The following is a 16,512-nucleotide window of genomic DNA, read 5'->3' as shown; positions in this document are numbered from 1 at the left end:
CGAACCGCGCCCCGCCGCCCCGAACCGCGCCTCCAGCCCCGAACCGCGCCCCGCCGCCACCCCGCTGCCCTGTCCCCCGGAGCTGCGCTCCTCCCGACGGGCACTCCCAGCACCGGGTGGCCCTCTGCATCCGTGTCACCCGTGTTCCTCCCTCCCCCCGCCCAGCCACGTGCGCCCCAAGAACAGGAGCCTGAACACCCGCCCAGCCCCATCACTCTCTGCCACTTCCGCACGCCTGGAATCCCGAACAACCCCGCTATTCCACAGCTCCCACCAGTGCCAGGACAGCCCAGGGGGCGAGGCCATTCCCGGGGTCCCGCACGGTGAGAGAGGGGGAACGCACCACAGGCACCCACGAGAAGCGTTCCCTGGGGACTTGGCACCCCAGGGACCCGCTGCGCCAAGGAAACACCACAGGCTGGGGGGTTTGCATGTTTTAATGATGGTTTAGGAGAGATGTGGATAGATGTGAGCTCACCGGAGAGCCGGGAGCTCAGGCATTCGGCAGCCCCACATGCACATGCTGACGTGAGAGCAGCTGGGCACACGACCCCGAGCCCGACGGGCAGCCAGCCGGCCAGTGCCCCGTGCACCCCACATCCTCCCAACACCAGGGTTTCCCAAGGGCTGCCACAGCAGACGCTGTCATGGAGCATGGTTATGAACGGCACAGAGTTGCTCTCCTGGGAGAGAGCTGCCCGTGTAGAACAAGAAATGCTGGGAGCAGGGACATGCAAGCAGTCCTGAAGGGCACTGGTCACAGTCACCTGGATGAAACCAGGGTTTGAGCCTTTCTTAAGACTTCTCCGGCATTCTCCATGGACTGTGGGCAGCCACCAGATTTCAGCAGAAGCACAACATGACTAACTTGTATGGAACAAGCCACGTGGGAGTTACCTGAAACCCAGAGTCCAGTGGGACCAGACCCTGCTGGACAACGCAGCCAGAACACCTGGGCCAGAAATTCTTCATGGATGACATGAAGGGATACAACTAAGACTAGAGACATTCTGCAATATGGTAGGTGTCTTCTAGAAACCCAGCAGTACCCTGGGTGAAAGCTCAGGAAAGAGAGTAAGACCTTTTCTATTGACCTTTTAGCTGAAATAAACTAGAAAACATTTATTGTTGTATATTCCTAAAAAAAGAAACAACCAAAAGTCTCACAGGGGCTTGTGAGCATCACTTGCAAGGTGCACCCATGGCTGCAATGCCCAGGCCTCAGCCACACACACATCCTCTACTCCACCTCATAGCTAATATTTTGGGCAAAACTTTAGGCACCGTGCTCTCTGTCCTTTATCATTTACCTTCTGTGCTTTACTTTGAGGGGCACTTTGAGAGAAGGTGGAAATTACACATTTTCCTCCAGAGGATGTTGCTTATTCCTGAAAAATTCAGCAGAGGATTAAAGTGTCCCTGAAACACTACCTCCCCCAAGCCCAGCTGGAAAGGCAGGGTATGAATAGCTGCATCGTCTGTGGTTGTGGCTCTACCACCAAGCATTATCTAAATTTCCCTTTTGAGGAGAAGGATGGGTCTAGCACCCCAGAAAACGAGCGTTTCTCAATTCACTGTGATGGGGAAAATCTTCTGTTCTCGTCTGCCTCGGAGCTTATGAGAGCCCAGCTGTGATCTCAGACACATCCTGGATGAGAGCAATTGCTCTGAGATCTTCCCACTGCTGGGCAAAAAAGGTGCGGTTTTTAAGCTCACCTAAGCTAACATGAAAATGTCAGTGGAGAGATGTGATGAACTTTGCAAGCTGAGTAACAACTCTAAACAGCCCACATTTTACCTTGGTGTGTTACCACCACACTTTACCTGGACTGCAGTGAAATTCTGACACCTCTGTGCTATCATAAGGTTAGAAAACACAACCAGTCCTTCCCCCCACACCCTTCTCCCTGCTTATCACCCAGACCTTCCTGTTAGGATTGTTTGCTGCATGAAGAACTCTGAAACCTCCATCACAAGCAGAGGTGAGTACGCCAAAGTGCTAGGTTCTTCTGAGGAAGGCAGAAATTCCATTGCTTAATTCACTTCCCATTACATACAGGCAGCTTGTAATCTCCACAATGTCTTCTTGTTTGTTAGTTACAGGGAACAGGAACCAGTTTCTTTCCATGACCATCTCTCCCTGCCAGAGGGATGTGCTGGGCTCACACTGGAAATTCAGATACACTTCACAAGGTAGGAAACATGACAGGGATTTAGGTTATACTTGCAGCAGACGTTAGCTCTGAAATTCAGAGACCTCAAGGAATTTAACCTCTCCTTCCCCCCAAAGCACCTGATTTCCCAGATGTGTGGCAAACAGGAATCTCTCTCCTGGTCTACAAAACCTCACCCACCTTCCCCCTAGCTAAGATCAAGTTGTGGACTGTGTTCAGTGCAGAAGATTGCAGTATTTGTCAGACGGAGGAGAGTAAAATTGGCTGGATCAAATGGGATTTGGGTAGAAAGGTTTCAGGTTCAAGCCTCAAGTAAAATATGAAGGTGAAAGCTGAGAGAAGAGCCTAAATTCACTGCAGTGCCTCAGAAGAAACTGGGATCAGGTTTCTGCTACTTGAAACACTCAGCACAAAGTGATGCTGGAAATCCTACAGCCTGCCGGTGAGCTCCGAGGGGGTGTCTCTACCTCTTTTAAGCAGAATCCAACTGCCTCAGACTGGGACAGACATTGATTCAAATCTCAATACGAAAAGGGATAGCTATAAATAAAGAAAATCACCTTCCTTGCTTGGGTTAATTCACCACCTGCAGTTCAGCACCCTTTTGCCAGCCACTGCCTGGGTGTTCAGCCCACCAACTTGGAAAATAACCTAAGGAAACTGACTTCTTGGTGTTCCCGGTTTTAGGCACCCTGCGATGCCAGAGAGCTTGCTCCTTTCTATGTAACAGAGCAGGAACAACAGAAAGGAGTCACCTATTTGGAGCCAAGCTAAGGCACTAATGATGCAGTAGGTGAGGAAAGAATAAACACAGCGGGAGGAGGACAACTCCATCGTTCTCTTCACTCGATTCCCTTAAAAAACCCAATGTTATCTCTATAGAAAAGGAGGAGCTAATCCAGCATTACAGTATCCCTGCTGGGGTTTCATATTAAGGTTGTTTTGTTGTTCTCCCAGAGAGATTTGTTTCAGGTATCAAAGTCACAGGAGCTGTTTCTAAAGTGGATTTTGGTGAATGCAGGCAGAGTTATCTGAGCAGCTCTGGCTCATCGCAGCTCTGTGAGGATGCCTGTTTTGTTGTTTTTCCCTGTGGTCTCCCAGAAAATATGAAGCCTGTCTCTATCACTTTTTGGCATGTTACTGAGATAAGCCACCAAACTGTGCTGACCCGGGGGGTGCAGTCTGTCCCTGTTCACAGCAGTGGCAGTTGTGTTGTCATCACAGCTTGATGAAGATCGATGATGACTGGCTCATCTTCTGCCCAGTGTCGTTGAGGGGGAAAACGCTGGAGATGGCTACATCCACAATTCCTTGGCAGAGCTCTGCATACAGCTTCCTAAGAGATGAGAGAGAGAGAATCAGATACCCAGGCAGGACAAACCAGCAGACCCCCGGCCAATTTTTATGTAGGAATGCATTTTCCCAGCAGGATCTACAAGATCCTATTCCCATTACAAGGAGTTTCAGGGTGGCAAACAGGAGGAGAGCAGTATCTATTCCACCTCCTGCCTGTTTACACCAAAAACTATCTTCTTTTTCCATGGTGATAATTCCCAATATTCACAAAGGACCACAAAACCCATTATCTATGTTTACAGTCAGGTCAGGCTTCTGAGCAGAGGCTCCACACCCTCAGGCCCCAGACTTGAGTCTCCACAAGATGCACAGGGGCAGAAAACATCTCAGGGCTCCCTGTACCAGTCTTCCAACTCAGGGAGTTAGGATTTACTGCACCAGACCCTGTTCACAAGGGAATGTGCACCAGACCCTGTTCACAAGGGAATGTGCCCCTGTTCACAAGGGAATGGCTGCTCTGATGCATTCCTGGTTTGATGAAATGTGCTGGGGTGCAGCTGTACACATCAGCTTGTGACCAGGCACAGGGGCTTCACAGGACCCTCAGACATGTGGGATGTGTTTCACCATGGCACAGCTCGTGCACAGCAGGATTAGGGAGAAGAGAGACAAGGTGTTTGAGATGAGTTAACAACAGCTTCATTTTCTGCTGGAGGAAATACACGTGTAACCTCCCTGAATGCGCTGGCATCTGGGACATATTTAGTACCACAGGTGTTTTTCCCAGGATTAACAATGTCTTTTACTCCATGGCACTGGGGCTATGTGACAGTAAGGTGTTTTTTCAGCTCCTGGGAATGTTATTGCTTTCAGCAGCCATTTTTTTTCCCTCTTTAAATGGAAGCTGCGTGATACGAGTGCTATAAATTAGAGTAACCCTGAACAGGAGAAGTCACAAATAGCCAAAATCTACCTCAGCTGCTTTCAATCTTCCAAGTGCCCAACAAAGCCCTTGCTCTTCCAAGAGGCACAAAACAAACAGGGCACTGCTGCAATCCAAATCCAGGAACAGCCAAATTCTACCCATACAGCAACACAGGGAGGTGCAAGGCAGTATTGCACCCTGATGCACACTGTGAACAGGGCATCCTGGACACAGAAAGCTCCCCAAGCTGTAGCCCTGAAAAGGCTGCTGAACAGGCTGCCTGGTAGGTTTGACCTGCATTTTTTGTCTCCTGCTAGTGATGATTTAATCTAATTTAATCAAATCTAATCTGATCAAATTCTAATGCAGTGGTGTATGGCCTGTTCTGTTTTGCTGGGGTTTTTTTTAATATGATACAGATGCTCACTTAGCAAAAATGTCTGGTCTCCTGCAGTCATCTCAATCATGTAATACAGCACCTCCCACTGTGCCTACACAGAGATGTTCATGGCCAGGGCTGTTTGGCTGTTCCAGCTTCCCTGTGGCTGCTGGAAGAAGCTATAATCCAACCTCTGCGATACCAAAAGGGTTAATTCAATTTTTACTGTGCCTCTGAACTCTTAGCAGAGAAACAAAGCATGCAAAATCTGCTTTTCCACCAAGGACGGCTGGAAGATAAGAAGACATCTGGCTCAGGAATGCAGGCACAGCCAAAACAAGGACTGAATCTGGGAACCTGGGGAGGGTTTTTTGGTAATGGGCAAATTGTAATACGTATGTAGTAACTGTATATAAGCAACCCACTTGTAAAATCACGTGAGCACATAAGGTCAGGAGTTATCCCTCGTGTGACCTGAATAAATGATGCCCTTCTTAACACTAAATTGGTGTTAAGGAGTCTTTATTCCAGTTTTCAGAGATTTGGTAACATCTGCAGCATCCACAGTGGGCACTGGGGTCCTACTGCCTGCAAATTTAGTCACTCACTTCCAGCTGCTGCCCTTAATGCTACCTACTCATTTAACACGTGTTCATACAAAGAGCAGCCACCAGTGGCTCCACAGGAGAGACTGAGAAACAATCTGACTCCCAAAGCATTGAATCTGCAAACATAACTTCAACCCAAGAGTAATAAAAATGACCCAAGTTGTATTCAAACCCATTTGTTAAAAACCCAGGTTAGTGCCCCATCTCATGTGGGAAAGAAGCTGGGGGATACCAAACACTGAGACAGGAGCAAAGAACCCAAACTGGCACTTGGAGCAGTGTCCAGTGTTAGCCTGAAAAACTCCCTTGCCATTCACTTTCTTTCACCTTTTTCACTTGGAGCTGGGACATAGCCACATTTTGGGTGACACATGTGAATGGTAGCATCACAAGGGTATTCCAGAAGCTGATTTACTCACTGGGCACATGCTGGGGCCCCGTTGACTTCTATTAGCCAGACCTTCAGCTCCTCATCCACCATGAAGTCGAAGCCAAAGAGCTGGAAGCTCTGGTAGTGAAGATGCTTCGTGCTGATTGCAGGCTCTATACACATAAGGCAGCTTCTGTGAAGGGAAAAGCAGAAACTCAGGGTTAAGGCTGCTGTGGACACATGCATTGCACAGTTAAGTGACAGGGGCTGCCCTGGAACTGCCCCAAATTACAAGTTATGTCCAACACATGCCATGGTAACCAGGTCTGTGCAAGTGAGATCCCATGACCACGTAAATCCACGTGGGGACACCCCTGAGTTTACTCACAAAGAGCTGGAGAGCAGCAGCCTCCCTCACTACTGGGTCAGGCAAGCTGAAAAACACGATATGCAATGCCACAGAGGGCTGCAGCAGGTCCCCAGGGAATTGCCACTGCATGTTCATTTGCCTCCAGGTCCCTCAAAGGTTACGCCATGTCTTTTTAGTGCAATCAACAGCAATGGGGTACTTGCAAAGCAAGTTCCTTCAGGAAGGACTGCTTTGTCAAGACCTGGAATCTCTGCAGCACCAAGACCTCTCTCCAGGCACTTTCTATGCCCAGGAGGGAACTGGCTCCGTGTGGACTGAGTAAGATGACCTAGGCAAAAGCCACGTGCTGCTGCTTGCTGATGGTGGGCGAAGAAGCATCCAGAGTCCAGACTTGAGTCCAGCTTTACTTCCCCTGTAGCCCCTTTTTTTAATCTCAGCCTCTCCCAGCCCTGTCTTTTGACCTGCTCTCTTCCCTTTTCATTCCATCCTTCTCCAGCCACAGCTGGCAAAACACAGAGACGTGGACACATACCATTGGAGCAACTGCACTCACGGAGGTGCCTTTTCATTGAGCAGTGACATGGGCGTATTTATGGCCTTATCTTAAATTTATGCAATTGAAACCCTTCCCTTCTTGGTCTGCCTGCTTCCCCAGCTGTGTCCACACACAATCCCTGTCCCTGAAGGGTTATGTTCTCCTTGGCAGCAGGCAGCTGGCTACCTTATTATGTGTTTGATTTGCAGTAAGATGCTATTCTCAAGAGTTGTGTTCAGGGCATCCATCAGATACTGGTTGAACTCCTCGAAGAACATTTCATTCCCTTCCTCATACCGCCCGTAGTTTTTGGAATATTCCTTCTGAATGCAGTGATTGGTCAAGTGGCAGGTTTTGTCCTGGAAATTAGCACTGTTATACGGTTCGGAAGAGGTCCGCAGGACACCCTCTCTGTAGAGGTAGATATTATATTGATGATCCACGAGAACCCAGCTCCTGGGGGACAGGAGAACAAACTCTAGTCTCAGTGGCTCAAAAAGAAACAGCAATAAAAAGAAACCTGGTATTGCAAAGGCAGAAAGGGTTACCTGATGTCAAACTTGCGATGCCCTGGCTCTAAAAGTAGAGGATTCTCCAGGTATTTCTGAATCACATGCACTTGTCCCTGCTCATCGATGAAGTCCAGGAGCTCTGCAGCCTCCGAAGAAATCAGGATCCCTTCCCCTGGCACAGAAGGTTGAAGACAAAATTATGTAGAGGATCCTTCCACCTTTGTTGGAGTTTTTCAGGCCCCAAGTGGACTGTGGCTCATCAGCCCAAAAAGCAACATGCAAGAGCCTATGGCCCCAGGGTTGGCCTAAGCAATGTCACATTCACTCTGTGGGAACGAATCTGTGGAGGCATCTCTTTCTTACCATGCCATGGCTCTTTGGCTCCCCAGAAACCAGGCCTAATGCAAATGGGAATCAAGGGGATCTGATATGGCACGGCCTGCCCAGGGCACATCTGTAGGGGGGTGGCTGCTGAGGTGTGAGGAGATGCACAGCAGACAGAGACCTGGGCAAGCAGTGAGGCAGCTGCTTGGTTTGAGGGCATTTTGTTTTCTTTTATGTCTTTTATTTCTTCCTATCTAGCTTGGCAGGAGTAGGAAAGTGTGGTGGTGTTTTTATGTGGCACTTGATGAATTTGGTTTTGTTTTTCCGTGGTTTTCAGCAGTTTATAGAGAACAGGGGGGTTGGCACATTTTCTGTAAAGATTTTTGCCTTTCTTTTTTATCTGGGGAGGAAAGTTTGTGGGTTTTTTTAACCTAGACTCAAGACTTTCTTTCCCTGTCTGGCTTCTCTGGCTGCCAGAGGTAGTCACACATGCACACTTGTGCAGTGTTGCCCTGCTCACTGAGTTCATTTATGTTATTATTAAAATCATTGCTGAATAAGGAAAAGTACTATTTTAAATTGTTCATCCATGTAGTCAGTGATCCTGCTGTGGAAGCTCTTCATTAAAAAAATGAACTGCGCCTTTTAAATACTCCCACATTTTGGCTGAAGCTGTCACTGTTCATTTCTTGCAAGAGTCCCAATAGGAAAATTCTGTTGCAGAGCACTGAAGAGAGACCATTTTCCTTCTGGGATTTCATAAAGGAATGGCATGGTGCCATGAGGGATAAGCCAGCTCAGGTAGAGTTATCAAACACTCCTCTGGCACTATGCGCCTTGTTGAGGCACTCGTTAACTTTTTGGACCAAACTTGATGACTTAAGTCTTAATTTTGTGCTGAATGTTTTTGAGAAAAGACTGTGCAAAAAAACCCCACTCTTTGAGTGGGAACTGAAGGGATAATAGAGGTTTGGAGCACAGGCAGAGTTTGACAGGACCATCCCATGAAAAATGCTCCTAGCTATGACTTCTGAAGGTCGCTGCCAGCACGGCCCTGCAGGAACTCCCACTGCTCCATTCTCTGCTCAGCTTTCCAGCCCTACTGACCTCCCATTCATCCCAGTAGCCTCCACTGACAGGAAGTCTGTCCTCAAGGTCTTTTTCTCACCCATGCTGTATGCAGGGGGCAAGATTTTTTAGTCTCCTGATCAGAGCGGAGCAAGGCAGAACCTTGCACTGGCACAGCTTCAGGCTGTGTCCTGGGGGAAGGAGGGAAACAACATCCCTAAGGCAGTAAAGCCTCTGCAGTGGGGAGATCAGCAGGCACCAATTCCACACTGGACAGATGGCAAACCAAGGGGAGGGTCAGTCTAACTGGGCACCCAGGCAGCAACCCAGTGAGGCAGCAAAGCAGCTTATGTGGGGCAGCTGTCCCTGCTCTCAAAGAAAACACCAAAACCTCCAGCCACAGTTGCCAACTCTTAAAACGTTTGAGTCAGGGCATCCAAAACCTTTAAATTTCCTGTTACTGATGGATAACCAAGCCTCTCTTAGACCTGTCCCAAGACAGGGGCTGTGCCTGAGCTGTATATTTCTTGGTAATTAGCACCAACAAGCTTTCTTCATCAGAAGTAATCCCCAGACATGTAAAACTTCCCTCTAGAAGATATTACCATGAGACTCTGCTTTCCACTTCAATTTGCAGCAGCACACTGATGAATACAAAAGGCCACTCTGCTTTAGTGCAGAAAAGATGAGATCACACTTGCATAAAGTATCTGAAGAGTCTGAACCTCCTCAGCCTGGAGCAGACCACAGCAACTGCCTTTTCAAATGCCCAGATGGGTTTTTTGCCAGTTTACCACACAGAAACACATTCCCAAACTGGCATAACAAAAGGACTCATCTGTCCTTTGTTCCTGATGAAAATACTCTTCCAATACTTCTTGGTGACTCAGCCAAGAGAGCAGAACAGAGAGAGAAGCCAGTGTGAAGGACAGTTTTATCGCACAGCCTCCCTGCAACCAGTTCTGGCTTTCACATTCTCTTTTTGCAAGACTGTATCCAAAGTGACTCTGAAAATATGAGTAATACATGTGGACTTGTTCCCTTTGAAAAGACCAGGTCCTTCCTCAGGCTGGGCTCTGCTGCACACATGGCAAGGTAAGTTTTTAAATACCACCATTCTCATAATGTGCCCATGGTAACACCGTAACTGACAGAGAGCACACAGTTATCAAAGCACTGCCTCTACAGCTGTGTCCAGCTATCTCATAGCTCATTACTTCTGTAAAGTGAGTGATGGAATGATCCTGGAACAAGGAAGAACATATTACCACTTGGGTATCTATTGTCCTATTCAGATTAAATGGACAGACAGACACTGCATCGCTGGTCTTTGCTCTGGTACACTCCCCTGAGGTTTGACTGCAATTTTGATGCACTGAGCTCGTGGCTGCTCAGCCAGTCTCTCGGTGTGACCATGGGCAGGCCACTGGCACCAGGCATCTGAGTCTGGTTGAAAGACAAGCAGGATTTCCACCCAGGAGAAGGCAAGCTTAGCTGCAGCATGGGGAGTTGGGCTCCTTGCCCTTGAAGGTTGCTGTCCTGCCTGTTGACCGCCTCCTTATATCCTGTTCTACTCCCTCTAACCTGCTCTCCACATTCCCCTCACTTACTGGTCCCTGCTGCCTTCTTCCTGCAGCACTTTCCCACATTTTGAGGTGCATGTGTAGAGGAGCTCAGGCCCTTTCACTGCCATGCATGTTCTAGATAGCACGTGCACACCACACTGCTTGTCGGGAACCCCGTGCTGGCTTGACTGGCATGCAGTTGGCGGGTGAAGCCCTTTACAGACAGACCAGCTTGGCTCAGCCAAACCCTGGGACTCTATGGATCATGTAAAGAATGAGGAATAAAGAGAAATAGCTCCTGATGCTGGAGAATGAACCTTTGGCACCAGCTGAAGACTTGGCGATCCACACGTTGCCTTCTTTGCCTTCCCGCCGCCTGTTGTAAGCTGCCAGGAACACTTCCCGCTCATCCGTCCTTGAGTTGTTTATGAGATGGTGAATTCCATTCTGTGCTGGAGCCACGGGGGTCTTCAAGTTTGTTGGGTAAATCACATATGACTCAGGGAACCACGTGCAGGACTCCGATAGCTCAGGGCTTGTCTTGATTAGCCTGGGTAAAGAGAGAGAGGCTGTTAATCTCCAGAGTGTCCCCACCTGCACGGGGATTGTTTAGTAAGGAAAGAGCATCATTAACTGGGCTCTTTTGCTCAATGATGAATGGCAGCTTACAGATAGTCTGTGCTAAACTATCCTATTTTCCTTAGACCCCTGAAATTAGGGTTTCCCTAAAGATATCACGGCAACCCCAGCCCACAGCGAAGCACTACTCCTTGAACCAGAACCTGCATGCTTTCATTGAACATTTTATTGATAGCATGGATATCATGAAACTAACAGCTGAGATGTTTTCATGCAACTAGAGCTTGTGGTGCATTCCCTGCATCATCTCTGCACAAGGGAATTGAGGAGGGGTGTTTGCTGACACGGCTTGGGGCAGGAAGGATGCTGTGATCATGACTGGCAAAAGGAAAGCCAGAGCAGTAATGCTCTGTGCTGGTGCTTAGCCCTTGATCCCATTCCCACTGGGAATGTCCCAGTTGTGTATGAAGACCACTGGGAACCCACAAACAGCTACATGTTTCACATCCCAAGGTGTCTGGGATCCCTCTGGCACATCTCTCCTACCAGTAATGTGTGGAGATGCCAGCAAATTCCTGTTAGCAGAGCGCAGGCCTGTTTTCTTTCAGAGCCAAGGGAGCTGCCTGCCTCTCCAAATGCCCGTGCTTTGCTTAAGGCCAGAAGTAGAGTTCATGAGGTGCCGACTCTTTCTGTGCATTTGTGCCTCTCTGCTGAGGTGGCAGTGAGTCAGTGGCACTCTGGGAGCTCTGGGGAATGTCATTTGTTGTCCTCTGGGTTCCTAAGTAGTTTGATGTGCGGTTGACCCTTCAGTTAGAAAGCTCAGCCAAGCTGCAGGGTATAAAAACAGGTGTGCAAGTGCTTTTAGCACTCTAGGTAACAGGCTAAAGAGAAATCCAGCTGAGGAGCTCTGTAAGTGCTTGTTTAAAAATACTCCTCCACTTTCTGACAAACACCATCACCACCGCCAGGAAAGCAATTGGGAAGAGGCTCTTTGCAGGGGGAGGAGAGGCCTTGGATCAGCACATGCTGTCTGCAGGACTGCATCAGTGAGAGGCAGCACAGACTCTAATGGGCAATCAAATTGCTGAAGGAGACCAAGAGCTCTGACATGAAGATATTCTAGTGGGAGCAGAGTTTGCACAGGGACGAGGGTTATTTACAATGAAAGTTCATCCACATTTCCTCAGGAGATCCTGGCATGGCAGGTCATGCAGAAATAACTCCCAGAGCTCTTCCTGGAGATGTCTCCAAGCATTTGTTTGACCAACAAATCTGATTAGCTAAAGGCACATTAGTGTCTCTTCTCTCTATGAAATAGAGAATAAAAGGAGAAGGTTTTAATTAAATGTCTACAATGAAAAAGAGCAGCTATGTTTGGGTTTCTTTTTCCTCTAGACTTTGCTCCAATCTGATTCAATACACTCTGTGGTTTCAAGTAGATACAACTCAGTGGAAATGGCATTTCCCCTGAAGTCACAGAGAGGCCTTTGTGCACACAAACAGCTCTAGAGACCAGCCCGGGAGTCTGAAGGCAGCACATGCTAGGACACTCCCAGGGCAGCTGCTCTGTGAAATACCCTCCAAACAGGTTCAGCACTTGACAAGGGTTAGAAGAGAAGCTTCTGCCATGCCCATCTAACATTTCAGTGAATTTCTTACTTCACCAGAGATGCTTTGCGGCACAGCTTGTCTGCTCCCCTGTAGTAATTCACCAGCTGCACAAGTCCAGGTTCATGGCCTAAGAAGGGGAAACAGAGGTCAGACAAACTCCTCAGTGAATAAAGGGAAAACAGCTGCTTGGTACAAAGGACCTGTGCAGTAGGGGAAAAAAAATGGAGGCTTGTTCCTTGCCCTGCATTACAGAAACAGGCTGTAAACTGGTACTGGCTCCTGTGGTTTCTTTCATTCAGTTACAAAAAGCCAGGTAGTTACCCATTTGTTTTTAATCTGACACATCCATATTGCAAAGGAAAATAATTCTTTCCTAATTCACACTGGGAACTGGCAGCACCACCCAGAAGCGTTCTCCATCTGCTGGTGTAAGTTTTTAAGAACCAAGATTTCAGTAACTCTTAAATACAAGTGGAGGATGCAGGGAAACACACCATGACACAAAGATCACAGCTTAGCAAAGGGCCTCTTTTTCTTTGTCACGTACAGCAAGATTCCGTCTTGGACCTGGTATCACAAAACACTGGGAAACCTTGAAAGACTTGGAGTCTTGCTTCTTTCTAGAAGTTTGCAACAAGACCCACTGGACACCTGGGGTGGGAAGGAACCTCTGGGAATCTCTGGTCCAACCTCTTGTTCAGTCAAAGTCTGAGTATCTCTAAAGATGGAGATCCTACTGCTTCGCTAAGTCCTTGTCCCAGTGCTTGGCTGCCAACCTGTGTCCCCTTGACTATCCTGATGGCCCCTGCTATAGTCACTCCAGGGTGTTTAAGCCTTTCTTGCACTGGGAAGTCCCAAACTGGCCCCAGTATCCCACTGTGGCCTCAGCAGTGCCACAAAGAGTGCTAAACAGATGGGTACCTCCTTACCAACACTGGACTTCACACCACAGTCTTCCTGCCTTCACCTTTTCACACTACATAAACACTTGTGCTCAGCTGAAGCTCTCTGGGAGGGACCAGAATCCTGAAAAAGGATTCAGAGTTTTACTTATCCTCCTTGGTGCTTGCCTGGGATAAAAGGCCTGGAGCAAACATCACCTTAAATACCAGGCAGCTGCAAGATCACAGAGAGTGAATATCTATTTTCAGCCTGAAAGTCACTTCCCTGACCTGGGTCACTTTTATTCACAGATCTTTAAATACAAGATAGCTGAAAACCATCCTGCAGAAAAGATCTGTAACTTCAGGCACTTCAATGTGCAGCCAGCATGGCCAGGTTCTTTGGTTTTTTTTTTCTGAAAAGAAAATAATAAAACCCCTCATATTTTCTTCTGTTTCCAGTTTATCCTGGGGAGACACATCCTCACTGGTTTCCTGAGCATCACCACGGAGCAGTGGGCTGCAATGTAGAGTCGGGTGGCCAGCAAACAGGGAGCACGAGGCAGGAAGGGAAACTTCTGGGGCATGTTGTAAGGTCTGTGCCATGCATTTAGTGGGATTAAAAAGCTGCCAAGGCACTGACCAAAGTGGCAATCTTCTCCTGGCCAGCACAGCATAGAGTCCAGCACCCCCTGCTACATGAGGCCTCTGCAGCCTCTTCCTCCCTTCCATCCCCTCAGCACAAACTGCTTTTCTTCTGGACCCAGACACATCTTAAGGGTGCAATCCCCCAGGAATTAGGTTATCAGTGAGAGCTACAGAGGTCCCTGCAGCTAGGCAGAGACAGTGGTGCATGCTGAGAGTCCCCACTTCTCTCCGTGATCCAGCTTAGGCCCTAAGTAATGCAAATCCCTACAGTTCCCCGAATTAATGTCTGCTTCCACTGAGTAGAGCCCTTAGGAAAACCAAGCCGGCTTTGATGCAACAGTTGCTCAGGAAGACGAACCAGAGAAGATACAGCTTTTTGGAAAATGTACCAAAATAACCATGTTATTTTTGGTCTGAATCTACTGATTTCAGGCAACCAGCTCCTGCAATCGGAGGATGGTTTAAAGAAGCCAGAGCCAAAGCATGGCCCCTTCTCCACAGGATATAGATGTGTCTTGGCTCTGAGAAATGGTTTGAGTTTTTGGGCATCCCATGGCAACACATGCTGAAAGGCTCAGTGAAGCCCTTCTATCACCCCAGGACACTTTTGGAGGATGGAAGGGGTTAGTTAGAGATGGCCACAAGACCACCATGGCTGGATGTGCTGTGCATGTTCATCAAAGAACTGCACTCGTTCTGCAGTGAGGCCTGATGCTCACAGGTCCTGCATGCTCGGCATGTTAAAGCACAGGTCTGCCTGCTGTGCCTGCTGCCAGCCCATGTGAGCATCCTCACTGCCTGAGCCTCTCCTGGCGCTTCCCTGCCTGCTGCAGACACCCCAGTGCTGGGAGGTGACCAGATGGCATTGCCATGTGATGGGGACTTTCCACTCACAAATGTGGAGGAGACAAGGGAGAGGTGCTGGAGCTGGTGACTTGCAAATCTGAAAGAGCAGCCAGAGATGAGTCTCTGCTGCAAGAAAGGGGCTGCAAAGCCATCCTGCACCAGAGCTGCTGGAGTGAGGGGGCTCGGCCTGTTCTGATGTTTCTCCAGCCAGAAGCAGTGCTGCAAAATCACCCCAGAAAGAAAGAAACCAGGACCGAGATGACAGTGCATCCCTGCTCCCCGCCACACCCTGCAACACTGCCAGTGCCTGGCTCGGCTCCCCCTGCTTGTGGGCACTCTCCCTCCCTGCTCCTGGGCTCTGCACCATCCAGCGGGGCAGAGGGCCAGGGTGGCTGTGCCATGGGACAGGCTGTGCCGTGGGACAAACCTGCACAGGGCAGCTCCCAGAACCCTGCGTGTTGGCAGGGCGACAGTGGGGGCCAGGCAGCAGGGGAAAAGGTGGTAGGGCAGGGGGTGTATGGGGCCCTACATACACAGGGCCTCTGGAATTACCCACACCTTGCTCCAGGCAGGGACTAGTGCCATCACCCTCACCAAGCCCTGCAGAAGCACATCCCCACCAACCTCAGCTCTGGAGTGAAGGTTTGAGCGTGCCCGGCTCAGTCCTGTTCTGCCTCCTGTGTCAAACAGCAGAAACACCCCCATAACACATAAGCTCAGCACCGCAGTGTCCCTGCCCAGCACCCGGCAGGGAATGACACTGGAACCACCGCGACCCCACAAGCGCACGCTGTTTGTCGGAAGCCCCCTGCAGTGGTGCAAACAGCCCCAAGGGCACTGCCGCAGGGCAAGGAAGGCACTCCGGGAAGCAGGGGCTCCACCCGGACGAGGAGCCGGGATCCTGAGGTCTGAAACTTGTCACAGGGGGGTCTCCGGGTGCCCCTTTCCCATCCCCGCCCCTCCCACTGCTGCACCACAGCTCAGGCCTCAAGCTGGGCGGGGGTGTTTTGGGGAGCACCGGTGAAATCACTCTCCGGGAGCTGGGGAAGGGGATCCTTCGAGGCCTGGCTGCCGTCAGCAGGGCCCGCAGAGAGCCCTGCCGGGCGTCAGGAGGCGGCTGCACAGAGATCCCGCAGTGCCTGAGCTTTGTTCGGGCGCCGGAGGCCGGGGTGGCCGCCGAGCCGCAGTGCCAAGGAGCCGCGGGTCGGGGAGTCCCGGGGACAGGGAGCCGCGGGGACAGCGGCAGGGCGGCGAGCGGGGCTGGCGGGCACCGCCTCCCGAACCGCGGGGGCTTTGCCGGGGCGCGCCCCGCCCGTGCCCACAGCGGTGGCGGAAGGCTGCGGCGACCCGCGGCGGGGGACACCGGGGACGGCAGGGCACAGTGGCAGCCACAGACCGAAGAGGACCAGGGAGAAGCCGGGCCCTGCTGCCGGCGGGGGCGGGCGCGGGGAGGACCCTTACCGAGCCTGCCGAAGGGGAGCCGGTTCCTCTCGCCCAGCATCAGGTTGAAGCGGGGGTTGTCCCTGCGGAGGCGCCGCCACTGCCCCGCTGGCCAGCAGCAGCCGGCTCACCTCGGTGTACACGCTGCTGCCCTCGTCCCGCACCACGAAGGTGTACATGGTGGCGGGGCAGGGGGGAAGGGGCTCCCCGCCCTACCCCCGGCGGCTCATGGGGCCCCGCCGCAGCCCAGGCAAGGGCCCTGCGCGGCCGCCGCCGCCCGGCCCGGCTCCGCATGGCCGGGGCCGCCGCCCCCGCTCACCGCCCGACAGCCTGCCCAGGCGGGGACTGACCCGGAACCAGAACCGCCCCTCCTGATCCCGG

At 50.6% G+C, this 16,512-nt stretch overlaps 1 protein-coding gene across 1 annotated transcript; it reads right to left on the bottom strand.

Annotated features, from left to right (window-relative positions):
* Positions 1 to 419: 419 nt before the first annotated feature.
* LOC104696672 (tubulin--tyrosine ligase) lies at positions 420 to 16,427 on the bottom strand. Its single transcript, XM_039568922.1, is given in 8 exon segments — positions 420 to 3,510; positions 5,802 to 5,945; positions 6,844 to 7,113; positions 7,206 to 7,341; positions 10,444 to 10,676; positions 12,365 to 12,443; positions 16,153 to 16,237; positions 16,239 to 16,427. Coding segments are annotated over 8 exon segments (1,137 nt in total). The 5' UTR covers positions 16,311 to 16,427; the 3' UTR covers positions 420 to 3,392.
* Positions 16,428 to 16,512: the final 85 nt, after the last annotated feature.

Source organism: Corvus cornix, chromosome 3 (assembly GCF_000738735.6).
Source record: "Corvus cornix cornix isolate S_Up_H32 chromosome 3, ASM73873v5, whole genome shotgun sequence".
Taxonomy (NCBI): domain Eukaryota; kingdom Metazoa; phylum Chordata; class Aves; order Passeriformes; family Corvidae; genus Corvus; species Corvus cornix.
Note: the sequence above shows the minus strand (reverse complement) of the source record. Positions and strands in the feature narration are given on the sequence as shown.